Source organism: Paroedura picta, chromosome 5 (assembly GCF_049243985.1).
Source record: "Paroedura picta isolate Pp20150507F chromosome 5, Ppicta_v3.0, whole genome shotgun sequence".
NCBI lineage: Eukaryota > Metazoa > Chordata > Lepidosauria > Squamata > Gekkonidae > Paroedura > Paroedura picta.
In genome coordinates this window covers 48,420,607-48,443,763 of record NC_135373.1, presented here as the reverse complement: position 1 = coordinate 48,443,763, position 23,157 = coordinate 48,420,607, and the positions used below count along the sequence as shown (strand labels likewise).

The 23,157-nt window shown below is 45.5% G+C and overlaps 1 protein-coding gene and 1 long non-coding RNA gene across 2 annotated transcripts in view; one reads left to right on the top strand and one right to left on the bottom strand.

The window, feature by feature from the left end:
* Positions 1 to 1,316: 1,316 nt before the first annotated feature.
* Positions 1,317 to 9,917, top strand: LOC143837695 (uncharacterized). Its single transcript, XR_013231058.1, has 2 exons — positions 1,317 to 1,448; positions 9,633 to 9,917. It is a non-coding gene; the product is annotated as an uncharacterized LOC143837695 (long non-coding RNA).
* An 8,332-nt stretch (positions 9,918 to 18,249) lies between these two features.
* The window catches only part of YTHDF2 (YTH N6-methyladenosine RNA binding protein F2), a 35,148-nt gene continuing 30,240 nt past the window's right edge, over positions 18,250 to 23,157 (bottom strand). Inside the window, exon 5 of the mRNA XM_077337786.1 lies at positions 18,250 to 19,199. Coding sequence (XP_077193901.1) covers positions 19,176 to 19,199 — 24 coding nt within the window. The 3' untranslated portion in view covers positions 18,250 to 19,175. The remainder of the gene's footprint in view (positions 19,200 to 23,157) is intronic.

Genomic DNA, 23,157 nt, shown 5'->3' with positions numbered 1-23,157 from the left:
CCAACCCTATTCTGCAGGATCACACCATTTCTGGGGGTTCTCAAAGCCTGAAGAATGTTGCAGGGGTTTCTGAACAGTAAAAAAGTTGAGAGAGGCTGCTCTAAAGGACACAGCAAGCTGTAAACAGATTCACGTGGCCCTCATTCAATTCAACCACCCATAATTCAGGAAACACTTTCTAGGAAAAGCCTTCTTCTTGGGAGGCCCAACCGACTTGGGCTAAGTACACTGCAGGGCTGTGTTGCAATACCTTTTCCTGCTTTCTGCAACAGGGACTTTGAAGCGCTGCATCTGAGGCCGAATCAGGAAGCAGATCTATTGGCTACAGCCAAGGATAAATGAAAGAGCACGACCAGCTGAAGGAACAGGATGCATCCTGCAGCACAGAAGAGAGGGCCCACACAGATCTTCTCCTGCACACCCACAACACATTCAATTCTGCAAAACAATCCATCTCTCTGTGTTCTGGCAGAGCTGAAACGTCTTTATTTAAATATACTCCAAAGCATCAGTCTCCCCTCCCCCATTTATCCTCACCACCACCACCACTCTGCAAGGAAGGTGAGTCTGCAAGGATGGTGAGGCTGGAAGAGAGTGAGTGGCCCAAGGCTGCCCAGCCAAGTTTGCACAACAGGGCAGAGAATCGAGCCTGTGGCTTTCCAATCCTAGTTTGGCATGCTAACCACGACACCCTGCTGGCACCCTGAGGTGCAGCCTTGCCTGCCTTGGCTCTCGCCCTTCATCTGCAGAGCCCCACCACTTGGAACCCGGAGATCAGGGGAGAGCAGAGCCAGGGAGGGGACCCAAGACAGAAGTAAAGATGCTGGAGGAAGAAATGGGTGGAAAGGAAATCTGCCCCTCGTGGCCACCTCTGAGCTGAGGAAGCTGAGGAAGGTTCCTCTCTGCTTGAAACAGCTAGACAAACCTGCAGGCCTTTATTTGCAAGTAGGTCACTATTTAGCCTTGGCTGATTCTTTTTAAAAGCTCTCCAGATTTGGAACACATCAGAGCCTCCCGGCCCGAACGCCACACTGCCACTCACGCCATCGGTCCCCCTGCCTTGTAAACACGGCCAGATTGCACGCAGGAGGCATCTGCCTCGGCACAAAGAACGTTCTGTGCAACTGCCGTGCGGCAGAGGAAACGTAGCGCTTGTCAAGGAGCCCTGCGTTGGCAGTTGCCACCGAGCAGTTGGCAAGCCAATTGTGGGCAACTGTATTAATTTGCGCCGCTCACACCCAGAGCCTCCTTGCTGGTACTACCCCCCCCCCCGTCCCCCCCCCCTCAATAAGATTTGTCACATCAAGCCCCGGGAGCAGAACACGGCATTTGCTGCCTTGCCTAGTGCAAGAAGCAACGCAGCTGAGGAAGGAGGAGGCAGAGCTCAGAGCAGCAGCGAGTTCCAATCTTGGGACCAGGGGAGGACAGAGCCGCAGTGAGGATCCGAGGTATGTGCACGGGGGGGGGGGGGGGGGGTTGCTGGAGATAGAAATAGGCAGAAATGAAAGCTACCCATGTGGGAACTGCAGAATTGACCAAGGTTCCTAAAATCTGCTTTGCATGCAAAAGGCTCCACGTTCAATCCCCAGCATCTCCTACTCAAAGGTCCTAGCAGGTGCCTAAAAAGAGACTGTGTGTGTGTGTGTGTGTGCGTGCACACCTCTCCCAGGCAGAACAGACAATGCAGACAAATGGGCTAACTCAAGCAGAAGACAGCTCTCTACGTTCATTTAAAAGATCTCAGGTAAGCAGAGTTCAGATGGGCTTTTCCCTGCCAGAAACCTTGGAAACAACTGCTCTTATCTGCCAAAGGCCTAACATGATACATCCACCCCACCTCCACCCATGCTTCCTAAGGCCTAAGCATGAGACTCCCAGAGCACACGTGCTGACTTGACCTGTGCTAAAACGTAAGCCCGCTCTGATTGAGAGAGGGTCTCCAGGATTTAAGGGTCACCTCTCGCCTTATCCTTTGTGATGGAAGATTCAGGGGCATTCTGCCTACGAACTGGATGGTCTCCCACTGAGCTACGGCCTCTCCTATCATGTTAGAAATGTTAGCCCCAAGAGGACATATTTGGGATGCAATTTATCCATGGCCTGTGGCTTGAGGCAGGATTTCCCCTGAGCAGCTCGGCCTCAGAAATGGAGCACACCCAAGCCTCACATTGTTAGCCCCCCTTCCAAAAACTGCAACTTGGCTCCTTCAAAAGCTGGGTGGGAATAAGGATAACAAGAATAACGTTAGTATATTCTCTTGCACCATACAATACGGCAGTGCAGACTTAGGAGCTGTTGATATGGGTCATGTCTCTGGCATGGCCCGTGAGATGGAAATGGGTACAGACCTGACGTCCGTAGCCCTGCTCCAGGGAGCACAGCAGAAGTGGCTGGGCCAGCTGTGGGGCGTCTCAGCAGGCAGCCAGCTGGGGCAGCACAGGACATTGAAGGAGGATGCCAGGCTACCACTGCACTGCCCAGGGAGGCTTGGGCAGTCACAGGGCAGCATGGCAGTCGGATGGGGTAGTGCTGCCCCCCCCCCCAGCCAGGGGGCATTGATTCTCATGTGGTCGAAGATCCCAGTGCCTCTGTATTTGTGGGAACCTGGACCTTATCCATTATGTCCTCACATGCCCACTCTATGGTGAACCAAGGAGTGAGTTTATTTTAAGGTTAATCCTGGATGTATTTTTGGGGTCTGATTTCAGCCCATACGTTTCTAATAGAGTGGTTCTTTGTGCACTCACAACCAAGAAAACCAGAGCCACAATGGTTTCTGGTTATTGTATTTTAAATTGTTCATGGAATATTATCTCTTATTTGGTTTATATTTTTATTGTCCCATTGCGAAGACCTTTGACCAATATAATAAAAGATATCTATCCAGCCTGCCAGCCATCCATCTGTCCATCCATCCTGGGCAGCCTTTCTCAACTTTTTTGCCATTGAGAAACCGGGGAAACATTCTTCAGGCTTTGAGAAACCCCAGAAGTGGCACCATCATGGAGTATATGGTTGGGGAGCTTAGCTGTGTACCTGCCCACACGGGGCCCCTCCCCTTCCCACCCCCTCCTGGCCCAGCATTGGCCATTGGGGTGGGCAATATCACCATATTTGGTCATATCACCCAATAAATCTTTAATAAATGTTTATTATAAACAATTAATTAACCCCGCCCTTCCAGGGCTGTCAAGAAACTCCAGGGCTTCACGAAACCCTGGTTGAGAAAGCCTGCTGTAGGGGAAGGTTGCTACTTCTCAGGGTCAAGAGGCCAGCAGTATATAAATAAATGCATCACATTGAACTAAGAGGCACAAACAGATTGCGGCCTCAGGGAACACACCAGCCGCATGAATTACTCCCTGTCCCCCAATCGGCTTTCAGACTTAGTGTGAGCTGCTTCTCATTAACCCCTTCAGCTCTCCCCCTCTTCGGCAAAGAAGTAAGGCTCAAATATTTCCAGATATTTCTCTTTAGATGCGCCACTTGGAACCCCCATCTTTATCTGACAAGCAAGAAATATGGGGACATTTAAGCGGAGATAGGAACCTGGGGGGCTCTAATACAGGAGAAGCAGAAACTGTATTTTAATTAAACAGCAGTTTCTCCTTTCTTTTCACAAAGGAACTCAAGGTCGCATATCCCATTCCCCCCTCTATCACAACCACCCTGACAGACAAACTAGAGAGAAAGTGATTAAAGCAAATGAGGATTTGAACCCCAGATTCCTCATCCTGCACTAGGACTCTGCTACACCGTGTGAGCTGCAAAACAGCTTAGTTTAAAAAGTGTCTCTTGCCCATTTGATCTGTCAACACGATCTCACAGCGCATTGCAAACGCCAAAGGCCAGTATGATTGATACAAAAAGAAATCTTACATTAAACAAAAAAACAATAGCTTTTATATAATTACCTTTTAGGATTTTAATGTTTTTATTGTCTGAGATTTATCCTTATTTGTTGTAAGCCACCCTGAGATCTTTATAGAGAGAGGCAGCTCAGAAATCAAAGGAAGGAAGGAGTTCCCAAGGTAATCCATTTGTACAACTGCAGACAAGCAAGGCCCAAGAATGCATGAAGAAACCTCTTCCTGCCCTGACACACATACATGTCAACAGCACCCCTTATAATCGGTAGTCTCTATGTGGCCTTTTCCAGACAGGACCATTCAGCATCCTTTGGTGGAGGAAGAGCCCATTTTGTGAGGCACCTGCCATTCCCTCTCCTAATAGCTAATGCTTTTTAAAAAGGAAGACCTGCACTCTCCCCTTCTCCAAGATATTTCATGAAATGCTGCAGAAAGTGCATTCCCCTAGAGGAAAATAATAATAATAAAATGTTTTTAAGATGCATAGCCTTTAAGTAATAGACGGGGTCCCTCTGCTGGTTTGCTTCAGAATTACAAGTCTGTTGCTTAAACCCTGAGGAAACTTTTATGTGCTTATTAGAGGACGTAATAGGCGCTCTGTTGGAGTTCTGGGAAGGGACTGCCTGTCTGCTCTCAGGGACAGCCAGCCCCTTCTTCTCTCCATGGGCCTTGGGGCACAGGGGGACTCAGTTGGGGGTGCACCCGCAGGCCCTGTTCGCACGCCAGCCCAGTGTGGCTCCTCCTCATTCTGAGGTGGTGCCGGGTCTTCAATCAGCTCCTTCCTCGTGTTCCATTGAGAGGGAAGAGCAGCCCGAAGCTTCAGGTCACCCACGTCATGCAGTTGGCCTTTTTGCCTCCATGACACTTCATGGCCACTGGGCTGCCTCCCAAAGCTTCCAGGGGAGGGGCCTTCTCAGTCTCTCTGGCTCCACAAGGCTCTGCACAGCTGCCCCCTGAAGCTTGGCGGGAGGGGGGGGCTTTCTCAGTCTATCTCCATGAGGCTCTCTGCAGCAGCCGAACCACCTGCCAAAGCTTCGAGGGGGGCTCTGTCATTTTTCACTTCCTTCTTTGCTGCCGCTGTGGCGGCTCCTCCAACTGAGCCTTGCTCTGTGTCCTTCTACTTGTTTGTTCTTTATTGCTGAGCTCCCCTATTTAATTCACGTTTGTCCTTGAGGCCTGAAAATAACTCTGCTGTTTTGTATTCTTTATCCTTTATGTTTATGTGCTCTAAAGAATTTGGCTTGGAGCAGTGCTCTCGCCACCTACCTGAGCAGTAGGAAGGCTATGCAGACTGGAGGGTTCAGCCTTCAGTCCCTCCAGCCACACAGGATTTGCATCGCCCTACCTGAGCAAGCAGAGGCATGACCTAACCAGCTGGGAGGACTTCCCTCCCTGAAGATCACGGAGCTGCCTTAATACCAGGCCAGGTAGTTGGCCTATCATGGACAGTCATTCCCCATTGTGGTTGGCAGGGTCTCTGCAGAGTCTCAGGTGGAGATCTTCCCACCACCAACTCCCTGAGTCGACCATTGTTGGTGTGATGCCTCTGCCCTGGACTGAAGAGTGCTGAGATTGCACTGGGGACCGTGGGCATTCGAGGCAGATCAGTGAGCTCTACAAGGAAGCCAGGAGTCCCAGTCATGCCGTAAAATAAGCAACAGACAGGCACTGATCCAGGCCAGCTGGATCACCTCTACAGCATCTTTCCAAGTGCTTCACCCAAAGAAAGCCAAGAAATAAAGAAGTGAAGGGGGAGGGCTTGCCCAGCAGCTGTTTTTTTTTTAATTTTCCAGTACACCTGCTAGGAAAAAAAAAAAGCTTGGAGTCCAGATCCTTTTCATTGGGAAGGGGTTGCATCTAGGGAAATGACAGGATGTACAAGCCAAACCTGGACAAAAGCTCTCCAAAACAACACAGTCACCTGGTTTTCTAAGGTGGCTGCTGTGTTGAGTAGTAGTCCCACACTCAAGCTTCGCTTTTCAAGGGAAGTCTAAAGCCACTGAAAACAGGGGAGCTCTCAGGTTTCAGGTGTACCTTTCTACTCACAGGGAGAACCTCCCCCTTGCCAGGATCAAGTTCTGGCCAGTTCACCCTCATCCAGCTCGTTGCTGACTCCAAGCACTGGTTCAGAATGCCAATAGCTTCCTTGGAATTAGGCAGGAAAGGAAGGTATCACTGAGCATCATTTGCATCTTGGTGACATCATAGCCCATGCCTCCTGGGAACCTCTCCCAGTGGCTTCACGCAGATATTAAAACAGCATGCAGGATTAGAGCGGGCCCTGGGGAGCCCCGCCAGTTAGTGGAAGAAGAAGCGATGGGCTTTTTATGCCTCACTTTTCAGTGGAGCTTGAGCAGTCATCCCTCCCTTTTCATCCCTATCGATTTCCCAGTGAACCAAGGAGACTGCTTGGCTCTGTCCAGAGAGAGAAGGTGCTTAGAGGCTGCTGAGTCAACAGCCAGGACCATTTCCTTGTTCCGGAAAAGCTGATGGACATTAACATAATTGTCAGCCGCTGGGGCGGGAAAATCCCTAAGTGCCCAAAGGAAACCATTAGGGCTTGTCAGGTGCCTGGGCAGGCCATCTTCATGGGTCCACCACCCCTGTGGAAGAAACAGGAAGCCTAAAGTCTATCTACTAATCATCTATGCTTGACAAAGGAATAAGTTTTAACTCTCTGCCCTACAGATCTCCCTCCCCCTCCGTATAATAGTCCAGGCCCAGTGTTTGTCACACTGCATCAGGGATTCTGAACCAGGGTTCTGGGGAATCCTGGGGTTATGCAAAAGCTCCCCGGGGGTTATGCAGCCTTTCCCAGAGGTTTGGATGGCCGCTGACATCACTAGACATCCCTGGAGCCCACTTCCTCTGTTGCTCCACAGGCCTAGTCTCTTCCTCCACAAGGGAAATGGTAGATGACCGATTGATTGGCAGGCCCCCCGCATTTTACTTCTACATCCACTTCTCTGCAGAGGCACATTACCCCTTACAGGGTTCCTCAAAGCCTGAAAAATATTTCAAGGGTTCCTCCAGTCAAAAGGCTGGAGAAAAAGCTGCTTGAGTTTGAGTCCAGGGGCACCTTTAAGACCAACAGAGTTTTATTCAAGGTATAAGCTTATGTGTGTATGCACACCAGTATTTGAAATGTGCTTGCACACAAAAGCTTGTACCTTGAATAAAACGTCATCAATCTTAAAGATACCACCGGACTCAAGCGTTGTTCTGCTACTTCAGACCCAATACAGCTACCCACTGGCCTGCCCTGCTAAATGGGTGGGAGCAGTAATTACATGGTGGCCATGGAAGCCATGAAATCATGAGCCGATCCTGACAGCTTGACCTTGGCACAGATGTTAAAAGTCACCCAGGATCAAAGAGCCTCTGCTAGTGTGCTCAGGCAGTTCAGGAAGAGAGATGGCTGGGCAGTGGGGTGGAGGCTGTCCTGGCCCCCCCCCCCCACCTTCGTGAGAACACACCCAAAACTGGCAGATTGTTGAAGGGAGCATCTCAGAGACTACCATGACTTCACTTCCCTGTCCCCCTGGCCAAGCCTGTTGTCCTGCAGACACCCAGAAGGTTCAGCTGAGACAGATTTGCACTCCCAATCACCTCCTGCCAGGTCTCCATGACACATGCCAGATCAGCCAGACCATCCTGGATTAAATCTTGAATGGCTGCATTAATGACTGCCCATTCAGCAGCAAGCTATCAAGGCCAAAGGGCCCAGTCTTGGAGCAATAAGGTCTCTCTTGGTTTGGAGGCAGATGTGAAGGAACCAAATGCTTTAAAGAAAGGAAAGAGGGAGTTTGCCAGTGAGTATGCCAAGAAACACCGTTGGATTGTACAGGTTGCAAAGCAGGAGGCAGAGTTGGAAAGAGCAGTGGTGGCTTGCCAGCTCACATTTCTGTTCTGTCCCTGGCAGCTCAATGTGTCAACACATGCAATGGTTCCTATGCATTGTGCAGCTGATTCTTGCAGAATTCCCTCCTTCAAGCAAAGCTCTGGCCAAGGCAGGCAGCAGTCCCACTGACCAGCAGCGTGCCAATGTGTGAAGTGTTCCTCCAGGTAGCCATTCATCGAAGGAGGGCACAGCACAAAGGAGACATAGATCCATCACAAGTGAACCAAGCTGCACACAACCAACACTGTGGCACCAGAGTCACTTAAAGCAATGGAAACGGAACAAAGTAAAGGGAGGATTGCACCAGAACCTTTTGCTGCGTGCATCCCATGTGGCCGTTCTCATGTCAACCAGGAGCATGCATTCTGTTGCCCAGGAGAGCCAGTTTGGAGTGTGGACTTCTAATCTGGCATGCCAGGTTCGATTCTGCGCTCCCCCACATGCAACCAGCTGGGTGACCTTAGGCTCGCCATGGCACTGATAAAGCTGTTCTGACCGGGCAGTGATATCAGGGCTCTCTCAGCCTCACCCACCCCACAGGGTGTCTGTTGTGGGGAGAGGAATGGGAAGGCGACTGTAAGCCACTTTGAGCCTCCTTCGGGTAAGGGAAAGTGGCATATAAGAACCAACTCTTCTTCTTCTTCAAATCCCTATGTGAGGTCTGCCAGCACAGCATGGGTTGGACATCCCTTGCAGCTGGATCCGATTCACGTTTTGCATCACAGTGGCCCAGTTTGCAAGTTATGGTGAACCTGAAAGTATGTGCACAGAAGCTTGTAATAAACAACCATCGCATGTTCACTTTCCAAACGAAACCAAGGATAAATGTGGAGATTAAATTAAACATGCTGTTGTACGTGTACTGAATGTCCAAAAAAGAAAGGAGAAAGTGTCCTGACCCAAACAAAAGTCAAGAACCTAAAAAGGTCAAAATAAGGGCAATGGACTTAATCTCATGTAGAACACAATTTTAAAAATACAGTACTAAAATACTTATTTAAGTTAAAAACCCAAGGCTCATCGCATAACCTCAATAAAATCAGTGCACACCAAGGCCTCCACTGAACACACACATTTTGGTGTTACTGCCTTTGTAATCCACTTAGCTCTTTTACATAAAACAATATACAATCATATACTCAGGACACTATGGACCCCTGAAAGGGAAAAAAGAGGGAAAGTTATGTTAGGGTAGCATAACATAAATCGGTTAGGGAAACTGGATATAGCAATTCTTGCATGTATTGTATTTTATGCATGCTGGTTTGATCTGATGCCTAACCCTTGATAAAGGCAGTAATGCCAAAACATGCTGGTCAGTGGAGGCTTTGGTATGTGTGTACGCACAGATTTTATTGAAGCTATGCGATAAGCCTTGGGTTTTTAACTTTAATATTTATACTATGTTTTTAAAATTGCGTTCTACCCTACAGAGGCTTCAATTCATTTCCCTTACCATGCACTGAATGGAACTTGAGACTGCTAATACTCAATATAAAGAAAAATCGTGTCGACCACACACAGTTTGTACCTGTGTACAGTGCAGCTTGTGAAAAGGGTCCCAAAGTATTGGGGTCTTGGGCTAACATGAGGACTGTTCTCGACAGCACTTAAAAATTACAGGGGGTGTCCAGCAGTCATGGTGGTTAATTGTGAGATTTGTAGCTGGGAGACCCAGGTTTGAATCCTCACTTGTGCCCTGGAAGCTTGCTGGGTGACCTTGGGCTAGCCACTCGCTCTCAGCCTAGCCTACCTCAGAGGGCTGTGAGGATAAAATGGAAGAGAGGTAAAATATTTCAGTCTGCTCTGGATTCCTGGTGGGGTACAAACAAAATAAATAAATACCTATTCTTTCATTTCAGTGCAGTCAAGCAGGAAGTTGCTGGGCTTGGATGTCTGAACACAAGAGGGCGTCAGATTTCAAAGCATGCTCCTGATCGGGTTTGGTACCTGGTGGCCAGGAACACCCCTCACACAAACACACCTGATTTTCCAAGGAGCTTCCTTGTATATCGTTCTCTCTTATTTGTGAAAAGAGATGCCCCACCAGAGAAATTCAAAGCGGAGCAGCTATCCCATGCAAGAGTAAGCCACGTATATTAGCAACAGCGCTGCTTCTGTAAAATAAATGTGCTGCCATGACTATGCATACCTTTTAACAGTCATGTATGATGCTGTGCAGGAAGACAAAGTTGCATTTACCTGTGGCTGTTGTTCATCAAGTATCTTCTCTGCAGGCACACCTGGGGGACTGTGCATAAGCAGGCCTGCCATCTTTGCAGCTAAAAGCCTTTAGGGTAGGGATTCCCAACCAGAGGTCCACGGAACCCTGGGAGTCCATGGGAGCTCCAGAGGGGGCCCACAGACTTTCCCCTCCTTCCTTAATGGACTTGGCCACAAGCTACGGAACTGGCCACTTCCACTTGGAGGGCTCAGTGAGTAGGCCGTGAGTGTAAAAATCAAAGGGGGGGGGGTGATCAGCTGGGATGAGGTATGGGGATCCAGGCTGTCTTCTTAGTTCCTGTCCTTTTTTCCAGCCTATGCGAGGCAGAGCCACCATAGTAACAGTAAAGGTGGGGGGAGGGAGTGCAAGGAGCTTGAGGGGTGCAGGTGGTTATGTCACTTCTGGGGGTTGCAGGGAGGTGTGACCAGCTGACAACACTTCTGGGGGTCCTCAAAGCCTGAAAATGTATTTCAGCGCTCCTCCATGGTCAAAAGATTGAAAAGGCTGCTTTAGGGGGTGCTGTGTGCCAGAACCAAAAGCTTGTCTCTGCCCAGGGGCACGTGCTCCTACACAGCAGCGCCCCCTTTAACCTCAGTATCTTTAGCGCTCCCAAAGCCAGAGCATGCACTGGGGCAGGAGGGAAGGTTTGTGTACTTGCACAGGAGATACTCAATGAACAACAGTCACGGGTAGGCATAATTTTCATTATCGATCTTCTGTGCAGCCCCACATGGGTATTCTAGCCATCTATTCCCCAAGCAGAGTTGAAAAGTGAACAAAGAACTGCCTTGCCCACTTGGGCGTCATGTCTTGCCTGCAGATCCACAGCACACTGATGTGCTAATACATCTGCTGATGGCCAAGTGGTGGCTATGCAGATCTCAGTCAAGAGGACTCTGTCCAGGAAAGTTGTAGCAGCAGCCATGGGCCTCGTGGAATGGACATGAATGTTCAGCAGGCCTGGCAATCTGGCCCTATCAAAACAGGACAGGGCCTGAGATGACGCTGTCCTACCTCTCTTAGGGCCACTAAAACAGGGCTCTAACCCTGCAAAACTCCAGGGCTCTCTTGAGGTAAAATAAGTAAATCAATAAATAATACATGCAACAAGATGGGGGGAAATATGGGCAACGATGCTACGGCATAATGAAACCTAGGAACTACCATAGGCAGTAAGGCGAAGATTATGGGGAAGGACATTCAGGGAGGGAAAATTAACAATGGATCTATCTGCAAGCTTATTAACCCTCCCTGGCTGAAGTAGCAGCCACTAACAAGCATACCTGCATAAAGTTCTGCCAAAAAACAGGTAGCAAGGAGGTGTGAATGGTCTGAGCATTAATCCTCCTAACACCACAGACAGAAACTACTGGGGTACCAAAAGATCTTGGGATGGACACAGATTTCCTAATCCCTAAAGAAATCTCTTAACCAAATGATGGGGGGTGGGGGAGACAGTTTTCCTTCTACACCTCTTTGATAACATGAAATAGCAGCCAAGTGAACCTTTAGAAAAGAGAACAACAAGCCCTTAGCCCTCAGGCCTAACAAATAAACGAGTATCACTTGCAAAGGAGCCCTCCCTAGTGACACCTCCTTTCTATCACATCACTGTGAAAACTGTTTCCACTTATACATGTAGGATTTCCTGGTGTGAGGCTTGCATGACTACAGGAACACCTCATTAAACTCTTTAGAGAATTTTAGGTCTCTGTCCAAAGCTGCACTTTGGAATGAGGGGGGAAATTACTCTTGGATATTTCCATGAGGGTCGGAAAACCATATTTGTCAAGGCTCAAAGAGCACTACCAGGAACATTCTCAAATCTTTGCTCCTGACTTTCTCTATTAAGGTATGGAAACAGGAGGAAAATATAAAACAGAGCTTGCCACCAATGCAGTTCCTAGGGAGCCAACTTCCATCCATACGTGGAAACAGAACCTCCCATCCTTCACCAACACACAATGAAGATCATGCGTGTCAGTCTGGATATCCTTGCCCCTCATCAGGAGCACTAAATCTAAATAAATCTAAATAAATAAACTTCTGGAAAAGGACCTTCTGAGCCATGGACTACTCAGACACCCGTGTATCTGCAGCCCTTCCAACAAAGCTGTTGTTTGTTTCCTAATCTCCAGACTCCAAAAACATGTTCTTCTCTTTTAGTGGCAAAAGAACTTATGAGGCCATGCTGCATAGGAGTATGTGTCCCTAGGTGGAGACAAGCTGTTGATTCCGGCACATAACATCCCCTAGAGATTTTTTTTTTTTTTTGCTGTACAGACCTTTACAGTGGCAGGCCGGCCCATGCACAGTCTCCCATGTGGCCAGCTTATGCACAGTCCCTCGCACACAGAAGATCGATGATGAACTGTGGGTGTGGTTTATGAGGACCAGTAGTTGGGCCTAGAACTGAAGTTAGAATATGGGGTTCTTATTAAGCCCCATATAATTTCCCACTATAATTCATAATTAGCTCTTCTTCAAACCAGAGCATGCTTCCCTCTCACCCCCACAACAATTGTAAATATAAACAATAATTTTACCACCTTAGAATTTCAGTACTTTTAAAATTGTAAATCAAGAATCTGGCTCATTAGGCCATCCACTCACTGAATGTGTGTAAATTTGAGGATTTTTAACGCGCAAGTGATAAATTGCAAAAATTCAGTAGTTCAATGTGAGCCACAATAAGAGGACAGGACACAGACCCTAACAGCGTGGTTGATAGGAAGCAAAAATGAGCCAAACCTTGCATCAGCCACAACACCTCAGTGTGCTAATAGCTGGAAGACAACCCAACCCTGCAGAACTTTGGTGACGGGACAACTATGTTCTCTTGCAAATGAAACTACAGGCCTACAGTGAAGTAAATACAGAAGCCCCCAAGATAATTCCTGTGGTATCAGGGGCCAAAGCACAAAAAAGATTTTCACTTCATCTCATGGGCAACTGCAGCAAAACAGCTATGTGCTAGATCTGTGATCCTAACCTATAGTTAAGAGACCTCAGGGATTAAGGCAAGAAAGGATTTTCATTTATCCCACGCAGAACAATTATCCCAGTGTCAAAGTAATGGGCTAGATCTGTGATCCCAAACATCGTAATCAGACATTTTCACTCCACCAGGTCTTTAAGACCAACAAAGATTTATTCAAGGTGTGAGCTTTCGAGTGTCAGACTCTGATGAAGTCTCTGGCGACGAAGGGTGCTTGCACTCGAAAGCTCACGCCTTGAATAAATCTTTGTTAAAGGTGCCCCTGGACTCTGATTTTATTGTGCTACTTCAGACCAACACAGCTGCTCATTTGAATCCACCAGGTCTGTTAATCGTGAATATTTGAAACTTCTAAGTAGCATCCAGATTGAGTCAGTCTTCAACTATACCTCCAGCAACTTCCTACCATACCTTATTTCACTGCATCCTTGTCTATTTTTTGCATAATAGTTGGGAGACTCAACATCCACTCTGAGAAAATGGCACTGGAGCTTGTTTTGAGCTGCCCCCACCTTTCTGTTGGGTATATAAATCCATCTGTTGGGTATTATACAACTCATGTGTCTGGTGAATAGGCACTGGAACAAACATGGTTAGTGCCCCTGGACTCCTGTCATATTCTGCTACTACGAAGAAACACAGCTACTCATCTGGAATTATCAGAAAGCCTTGTGTGAATTATTCCCACTAGTATGCATCTCAATAGCAGTACTGCGCAAAAACCAAATCTTAACTCCTTTCCCACATATTCTAGCCCTCTTCCCCCTCCTAAGCTTCATCTCAGATCCCATGGACTTTACACTGGCACAAAGTCTTCTGCTGATGAGAAAGCATCATCTACCTGCAGTACAGTGTCTTTATGCCTCAGGAAAAGTGCATGTTAGTAATTTCTATATCTAACCTTTATCCTAGATCTGTTCATAGGCTTCCTTTCCTTGTCCCTGACAAACTCTTCAAATTCTTCCCGAGACAGTTCAGTAAAGGCTGTCCCCTTTACTGTGGAGTCTCCCCTTTCAGCAGCCCCAGAAATCAATTTAAAGGTCTAAATTGTGCTACGTTGGAGTATGCAAGCTAGAAGAGTCGAGTAAGCGCTGGCTTGCCAAAACACAACCAGGTTTTTGTTGCTCTTAAAGTAGCATAATTCTGTGCCTGGTGTGAAAACAGATTTGCTTCGCATGGGCTTACATGAATAAATTCCCCTTTTGCATGCCACCAAGCAACAGTTCCTGTCTGCTGGAATACAAGTGCAGCATCAATTGCGCATGGCTGGTGCTCTTGCAGTATTAAGTTTACTGCATACATCATTCATAGCTGGCCCTGTGCACAACAACGGGCCATGATTTTGGGTGCTCGTGCTGCTGAGAAGGACTAGGCCCAACAAGCAGAGAGTAATGGCTTTCCTAATACAAATTAGAAACTGGGAAGGATGTGTTAATCTTGTACTTCTCTCTCTGCACATTTTCACACAGCATCCAAACCCTGGCCTGAACCTAGTAGTAACCTGGTCACTATATGTATATCACCATCCCCTAAATAATTATACATCACAATTAAATAAAATGTTTCAAAACCACAATGCCGAAAGAAAACTGATGCACAGCCTACTTCTCACCCCACATCTACGTATAAATTCCACCTTGTCTTTCCATCTTTCCTCTTCAAGCTCCATTGCCACCTGGAAACTAAAACCCAACAGCTACTGTCTTCTCTCTAGGTCAAGCTCTCACCCAGGGTTTCTTCCTGGCCCTGGAAGGGTTTCCCGGTGGGAGTTAATCAACTTTTTATATATGTTTTAAATTTGTTAAACATTTATTGGGTGATAGGACCATATAGGACCATATATCTGCCCTCCCCCCAAGGCCACTGCTGGACCTGGAGGGGGTGGGGAGGGGAGGGGAGGGCCCCCAGGTGAGCTCTGCTTCCCAACCATATTCTGTACAATCACACCATTACTGGGGTTTCTCAAAGCCTGAAGAATGTTTCAGGGGGGTTTCAATGGTAAAAAGACTGAGGAAGGCTGATCACATGTAACTCTGTCACATTTAAACACTATCTTTAAAATATGGTAAGATCTATGGATCATTAATTGGAGATTTCCAGGGAAGGTTCTAGATTCAGGATTGTAATATTAGTTTTAAGGTAAATATTGTTGATGGATATGTTCAACATGTTCAAATAAAATAAAAATAAAAGTTTTCATAGCATACATTTCTGCAATTGTGCAGCACAACAGAGGAACTCGCAACACAGTCATCAAAATTCTTCATCTTGGAAATGTTACTGAAGTTCAAAATCCAGGCGTCTTCACCAATGAGGTCATAACCCAAACAGTGCATCCTGTTTCTCAGAGCTATTCGATGATCTGGGGACTCACTAGCAACTATGATCAAAGACATACTGCTCCTGAACACATCAGATCTATCAATGGACCAATTTCTCCATGAATTTACCTAATCCTCTTTTTAGAGGTGTTTCAAACTAGCAGCCACAAGCCAGCATACACAAGTGTTTCCAGGTGCAGAATTCTTATCTAATATCAGAGGTAGTGAGCCTGGCTTTAAAAAAACGCTACAAAGACATGCTAATCAAAGGGATATATTTTCACAAAATGACTTCTTTTGTATACAAAAGCCAAGCCAAAACAAAAATAGCTTTTTTGCCACATGCAATGCAACAGTTCAGTCAGCTGTGCTGGCCCCGTTTAGAACTTGGCTAACGTTAGAAAGCCGAATCAGATGCTGTCTACACACAAGCTGTTGCCAGTTTCATGAAATTCAGGACACAATGAAGGTTTTCCCCCATCTAGCACCAAGATTCTGCAGCAAGGAGGCCCTTTCCCCCAAAAAGCTCACTCAAGGTCCCCAAAATAGTACAATACACACCTACATGACTTCATGTAATTTGTACTTCAAGCAATACTGATCGTTCATTACCAGTTTTCTAATGCAAGTCAAGTTTGCACAGGACATTTCTGCAGAGGGTGCTTCTGCTCGACAGGAACAAAGAAAGGGGACCACCAATGAAGTCCAAAGCTTCTTTGCTTCAAGACAAGGGTGACCAGGGTGCTTCATGAGGAGGATCTACCTTTGAAGCAAATGAGCAGAGAGCCACAGCGAATACACACACCTCATTTACACACAGATATGATTATCACAATTTGAGACACGTGGCCATCGTTCTTTTCCAGTGTTCTCAAATAGTTCTGCTGAAAAGGAAAAGCACTGTATTTTAGAAACAACTTGGAATTAAATCCTGCCAGTTTTTCTGCTCTCCTGCCCCATTCCACTCCTTACTGCAGCTCCCATCCCACAATGGCTTGTCTGTGCGTCTCCCATGATGTCCAGCATAGCTTTTTTGGTGGCATCTTGCCTAAACTGTGCCTGTCTTGCTAATTAGCCTCTATAGCAGTAGTTCTTCACCTGAGGTCAACAACCCCACCACCCCAGAGCCCATGGGTAGGTTTCAGGGGGTCCATTAATTGGACAGGAGGAAAATTACATCTTTATTTCCACTAACCTCTATCTGAATTTCAGTATTTCCATCAATTATGAATGCAAGGAAGAAGCCACGATTGTACGAGCAGTACTTGCAACTTGAAAGACGAGACAGAACAACTTGTTTGCCACATCAACGTTGGGCTAAGTATACAACTGTCCACTGTTCAGGTCACCTCACTGATGAATCCTCTCAGTAGCCCAAACTGAGACCAAGAATATTGCTACTCCTCTTACCATGTTCCACTTCTGCTCTCCAAGCCTTAGCAAATGATTGCTGAGAAACTGAATAACTATGCAAAAGTAGTGGGGGGAAAGGAGCACGGAGAGGATCTAGTGTGAACCAGATGAGAGATCTGGGTTTTCCCCTGCACTCCTTTGGGAAATATCCTCAATTATAAAGCACTGTGGGATCATCAAAAGGAAAGCTTGACAAGGCACTTTTCAGTTCCTTTTATTTTAAGGAACAGGACACCTATTATGTATTTGTCCAAGCACTGAACAAATATCAGCTTGGGGTTGTGGTTATGAGTGCAGACTTCTAATCTGGCAAGCTGGGTTTGATCCTGCTGGCCTTGGGCTTGCTGCAGCACTGATAAAGCTGTTCTGACCAAGCAGTCATATCAGGGCTCTCTCAGTCTCACCCACCTCACAAGGGAGAGGAAAGGGAAGACAATTGTAAGTCACTTTGAGACTCCTTCGAATAGAGAAAAGTGGCATATAATAACCAACTCTTCTCTCACCCTCTTCCTCCCTCCCAATTGATGTAGCAGTGTCTTTTCTGTCCTGCCTTCTTTAGGGGCCAGCTGAAGGGGAAAACATATAACACAACCACACACATGGATGTCGTACAGGACTTCATGTGATAGGTGTCATTTTTTTTTTTGCTCTGTGTTCTTTAGGGTTCAACTGAAAGGGGAAACGTTCAATGCAGCCAGACAGTGGTACTGAAGGATATCCTGACATTACCCCTGTTTTAGGGGCAGAATAATCAATCATCTATTTATTTCATTCTGTTTATATACCCGGTCAATTTTTCCCCACCATTTTATATCCTGCACGTATTATCAGGAAGTTTTTGACCAGCTGACAAGCATACGCCAAAGAACCACATGGGACATGCTTTTAGTAAAAAGGAAATGGAGTACAAATGCATGAATGGCATGTAAGTGCACCACTTAAAGATGCGTGGGATGGAATTCACCATATTCATATTCTGCCCAACCCCAAATAAGCCCCCTAGCCCTTTCTCCCATTTTCCAGAAAGTCACATCCCTTAAACTAGCTCTGTTGGAGATTTCTGGCGCTCAACACCATGCCACCTTTGCTCAGATGTTCTGGAGTGACAAGGAACTTCAGGAGCACCCAACAATGTCACCTGCATAGGATACCAAGGGAAATTAAAGAACATGTGAAGGACTGCCCTACATGCCTGCAAAAGTAACTGAAATATTATAAGACTGCCACCATGATGCAAAAGCAGGGCTGCAATTACAAATGCTTGGCTTGTTACATGAAGAAAACACAAAATGATTGGACCTGCTGTGTTTGCTGTCAAGGGCCTGCTTTGGTTGATAGGGTAATGCGCAGGGCAACGTCCCTTGCAGAATTCAAGAAAGCCTGCCGATGTCATGGCAGCTGGAGAACCTTGTTACAAGCTCATTCCACTTGCCTTTCTTTCCTCAACAGGATGCCATCTCAAAGCGATATACAAGCATCAAAGCAGTAGCCTATTGTACTAAGAACTAAGGGGCAAAAAAAAGTGATGCTCAACAGGATCTCACGTTTATTATTGAGAAGTGATTAATGGTGAAAGAAAGGCAATGCCCATTCCTCATTGGCTTAACAAGAAAACTGAAGAAACATTCACTACACAGTTACAATATTTTTCTTCCAAAATTAATTTTCCTGTAAACAAACAAGTTTTTTTTACCACTGTTCTTTTTAGCCTTTAAATGAAATCAATCCAGACTTAATCTGTAATCCATATAATGCACAAGAACAGAACATTTCTTAGGACTTCTTTGCATTTGACTTTTTTGAGTGACAGAGGGTCAGAGAAAATCAAGCATTCCCTCCGAGACAGACTTGTCGACAAATCCCATCCAAATCTTCTAGGCATAAGGAAAAAACTCAAATTCGTCATAAAATTCTTCTTCCAGTCTGTGGGGAAAGGGAAGTTATTCATTCCACGTCCTATGGTGGATGTCCAAAAGAAAGTCACAACTCGGTGTTCCAAGTGCAAATGCCAAAAACAAAACAAAAAAAAACAACCATCAAGGGGAAGATGGATTCAAAAAGGCTTATGGGAAAGGGAAAAGCAGCAGGTTTAAAAATTAGAGGGAAAAAGGCATATGCCACTTACGGACTTTAAAATCCGATTAACATAGTAAAAAGACAAAAAACCCAAAGCTTTTGCTCTGAAATCACAATCAAAGCCAAAAAGGGGACAGTTTTCACCTATACTCTACCTAGAAGGGTTTTTTTTGTTGTTTTTTTCTTTGTTTTTTTAAGTCCTATGTATCTTGTGAAATGCCAATACTTTTTTTTTATTTAAACTGAAAGTTTTTAAGAGTCTTTTTGAAGTCAATGAAACAAGTCCTAATTCTCTTGGTGTAGTTTTCCTTCCTGTCTGCAAGACACCCAAATTGCAACATCTGCTGCAGTCTCTGTGGAAGGGACCGTTGTTCTACTTCACACGGCCTTGGCGTTCCTACAGCAGAGAGGGAAGAAAAAGAGCAGGTTAGTGGAATGGCACTGTATGAAGCTTTGGAACATGTCACATTCTCCAAGGGCTTCTTATGAGAGCCATTTCTTCTTACAGACATTCAGCTGATCTGAGCAACCTCTTCAGGTGCCAAATCCATCTAGGTAATGCACCACATGGTTAGTCAACTTCTACCTTTTGCATATCCATTAACAAATCAGACTGCCTTGGAAAAAAAAGGAACTACGCTCGTCTCCATTTGCATCTCTTTGCTGCCTCCATACACTAGCTGACTTCTAATGCAAACCAATACCATGCAATGAACATTACCTAGTATTGTTCTCTCCTTGTTTTCACATATTGCCATCAATGTGGAGCCTGTAGAACAAGTTCCTTATAGCTCTATCAGCTTGGTCAGAGCTGTAGCAATTTAGCTGGGAAATAATGCATGTTATTAACATGAAAAAGAGCAAATAATTGGCTAGGTACTACTCAGTATTCACAAAGTGTTATCTAACCACTAGCAAAACAAAGTTAATGTGCACAGGCAAATACTTAACATTTGCATCCTCCAGGAAAGACAGACACTGGATCCAGTCAAATAATACCTTCTTATTTTATTTCTCCTGCACTAGAAAAACCTGTAATACATCATAGGGTGATCTTTTTTCCCATAACATAAAGAGGACCCCAATGATCTAAAGCACATCTATGCTGGGCTTGCATCTGAGATTTTTAGACATCCTTGATCAAATCAATTCATCCCTAACCTGTTTCACACAGTAGTGAATTTGGTGGTGTTGGTGGGGGGGGGATTTGTAAACCCCAGTGCTTGTACATGCCCTCATTTGATAACATTTAAAGTTCTTTAAACTTGAACGGGGGTAATTTCCAGAAAATTTGAATAGGAAGAATTCCTAGAACGTCCTCCCCCCAAAAAACCTTTCATTGGCATTAACTAAACATGAGAAAGAGTTATGGAGTGCATGACATGAGACCTAATCCAAATCTTTTCCTACATCAGCATAGAGAGGGACACTCAGGACTACATGAATAGCAACCTGTTCCCCAGGCCCAGTTGCCAGAGCACTAACACCGTAGCATTAGACTGCTCAAGTACAGAGCAAATAGGTGCTGCCCTTGCTCTGGAACACATCAGGTCGGCACTAATGCAACACAGGTAGGTACAATCTCCTACTCATTTATCCTACTCCCCTGTGATTGCAGCACCTCCGCAAGATCTTGCCACAAGATTCGACAAGAAGAGTTAATAGCCAATTTACCTGGTTACATACCACAGCCTCTTCACTGTACTACTAGCCACCAGTCTTCATAAGAATGCACCTCTGCCCCCTTGACATAATCACTGCAAAATGCACTGTTAACCCAAGGCTTTCTTTCCATCTGGAGCGAAGACTGCATTTTATATTCTTAAAGTCCAACAGAACTGTAGAAATTCATGGTACGTGTTTATCTCGTCACCTGATGCAGGTATCTAGGTATCTGAAATTTATATCCTATGGCTCCCTTCTCCACTATACTGGGAAAGAGGAGTAAAACTCATGGAACCATATTATTCTACTCACTGCCTGCAAAGATCATACAACAGCCAAGTCACCCAACGACTGGTGAATTCCCACCTCACAGAAACGCACCATACCATAACTGTGTTTCTACCTGTTACAAGCATTACCATCACTTGGAAAAAACTCTAACTTCAATAAGAGCTCTTAATTAGTTGGCACTCTAAGGCCACTGTGTCAGTGGTTCTTAACCTTGGGGTCGCTTGCCCTCTTCCCCGGGGTTGCCAGGTTGCATGCTGCAGCAGTGGCCGGCAGCAGCGGCGTGTGGAGGTGGGAGAGCCATGGTAATGGCCGCCTCAATACGCCTGGATTGTTGTGCGCCTGCACATGCCTGGGCACGCACGCTGCCGCACCAGCCGCCACCAAAGTTGGGGTCGCGGCAAAAATAAGATTGAGAACCACTGGTGTAGGTAGAAGCTTATCTCCTTCACTATGGTTTTGATATTAAGCACTGGCTTTAAAAACAGGCTTTCAAGTTTTAGTTTCATTTGCTCGAGCATATTATCTCTATGTTGACCCATGCATCTGAGAATAAAAGTCAAAGAATGTATTCATTTTTAAAGAAACCTCACCTAACATTACTAAATGACTAGAGATTAGAGATGAAGTCCCATTGCACCCTGGAAGACAACTGTGGCCTTATTGAATGCTTTTCATCTGAGCTCAGATCATCAGTCCATCAGGGTGTCAGGCAGGAGGGGATGGCAGGACCAGATTGGCCCAGCTGCTAAGCAGAGCTGCTGAAGACAGTGCTCTGCCTACAGCACTGCTGAGTGTTGCTGGCCCACCTTCCCCCTTTCTCCAGAGGACAGGAAGCAGAGTGAGGACTGGAATGGCCCAACTGGCAAGTAGGACCTCTAGAGCTGGCCCTTCACCCATGGCACTAGCGAGTGTGGCTGGGGCTCCTCCAATTTGGACGCCGCCATGCACAACCCTATGAGGCACAATAGCAATAAATCAATTTATTTCTGTAATTAAAACAAGACTCAAGCTTGTTGACTAAAGTTGGGGGGGGGTTACTGTTCTAATAAAATTAACAATTAAATGCTCAATACCTAAGAAATTTTTTTACTGATCACATGCAATATTCTACTCTAGTTAATTTTTTTATATTTTAAACATCTTTGTTAAACATTTATTGCATGATATCACCATGATCATATTGACCCATTGTCTCTCCCAAAATTCTCAGTGATGGGCCTGGATGGGGTGGGATGAGCCCTGGGTGGGCTCATATAAAGCTATGCTTCCCAACCATATTTTGCATGACCGCTTCACTTCTGGGGTTGCCTGAAGCTTGAAGAATGTTTCAGAGGTTTTTGAAGGGCAAAAAATTGAGAAAATCTCCTGGTTGGGAAGAATGTCAGCAATAAAAGTGAACATACTTCCAAAGCTAAACTTATTTCAAATGCTGCCAATAAGCTAAACATTTCCGAAGAAGTCAAGGATAAGCTTCAGAATATTCAAAGTTAAGGAAAAGTGAAGAGGACTGGTACTCCCAAATCTAAAGTCATACTACCAAGTAGCTGACTTGGTCTGAATTACAGCCGGGATTAAAGACCCTAAACAAAGTACAGCAAAACTGGAATCACCAGATCTAGACGAAGGCTAATATAAAAGAAATCACTCCAAATGATTGTAGAGCCAGAATGAAGACATACAAGCAAAGATGGGCACTGATTGTCTTATTGACATATACTGAGCCTTCCAAACTCCCCACTGAGCCCTTCAAATTCCCCAGTGATGCCTCCAACAGAGGTTTATTACGAGAAGATGACGAGAAACAAAAATGACTTTCTAACCTATAGTAACATGCAAAATGCTCAAGGGAAATCAAAGTCCTAGCAAGATATTAAAGATGGAAGATTAATAATGGTTAATATATTATTAGTTTCAAGAAAAGGAAGCAATGAATATGGAAGGCAGAACTTTAAGAGTGAGCTTGAACAGTTTGTTACAAAGCAAAAAGATAATTTACTAAGATGGCTATAAAAGTTATTTCTTAGCATTAAACGGATGCAAAATTTTAGAGAGGAAATATCTATGTAACAATGGAAACAGTTAAAGAGAAAACAAATTAAAGTTTACTGCTGATCAGACATTAGGAGAAAACAGGTACAAAATGTTTTGTTTTCAAAGAAAAAATGAAAAAAATTGACAGAAATGAAAAAAATGAACAAAACATATAATAGAAAATGTTGGATATGTCAAGATGTAAATGGATATTTTTGGACCTTGAGCTTGTTTGAAGGTTCTAGTGAGAAGCGCAGCTAAACCTGTACCCTTGACTTCTCTGAGATGGTCAGCTTATTCTACTGAGCACACAGCTTGGGAAGGAACACACATGGAGTGATGAGGGAGGCAGGGGACACTTGCCTAGA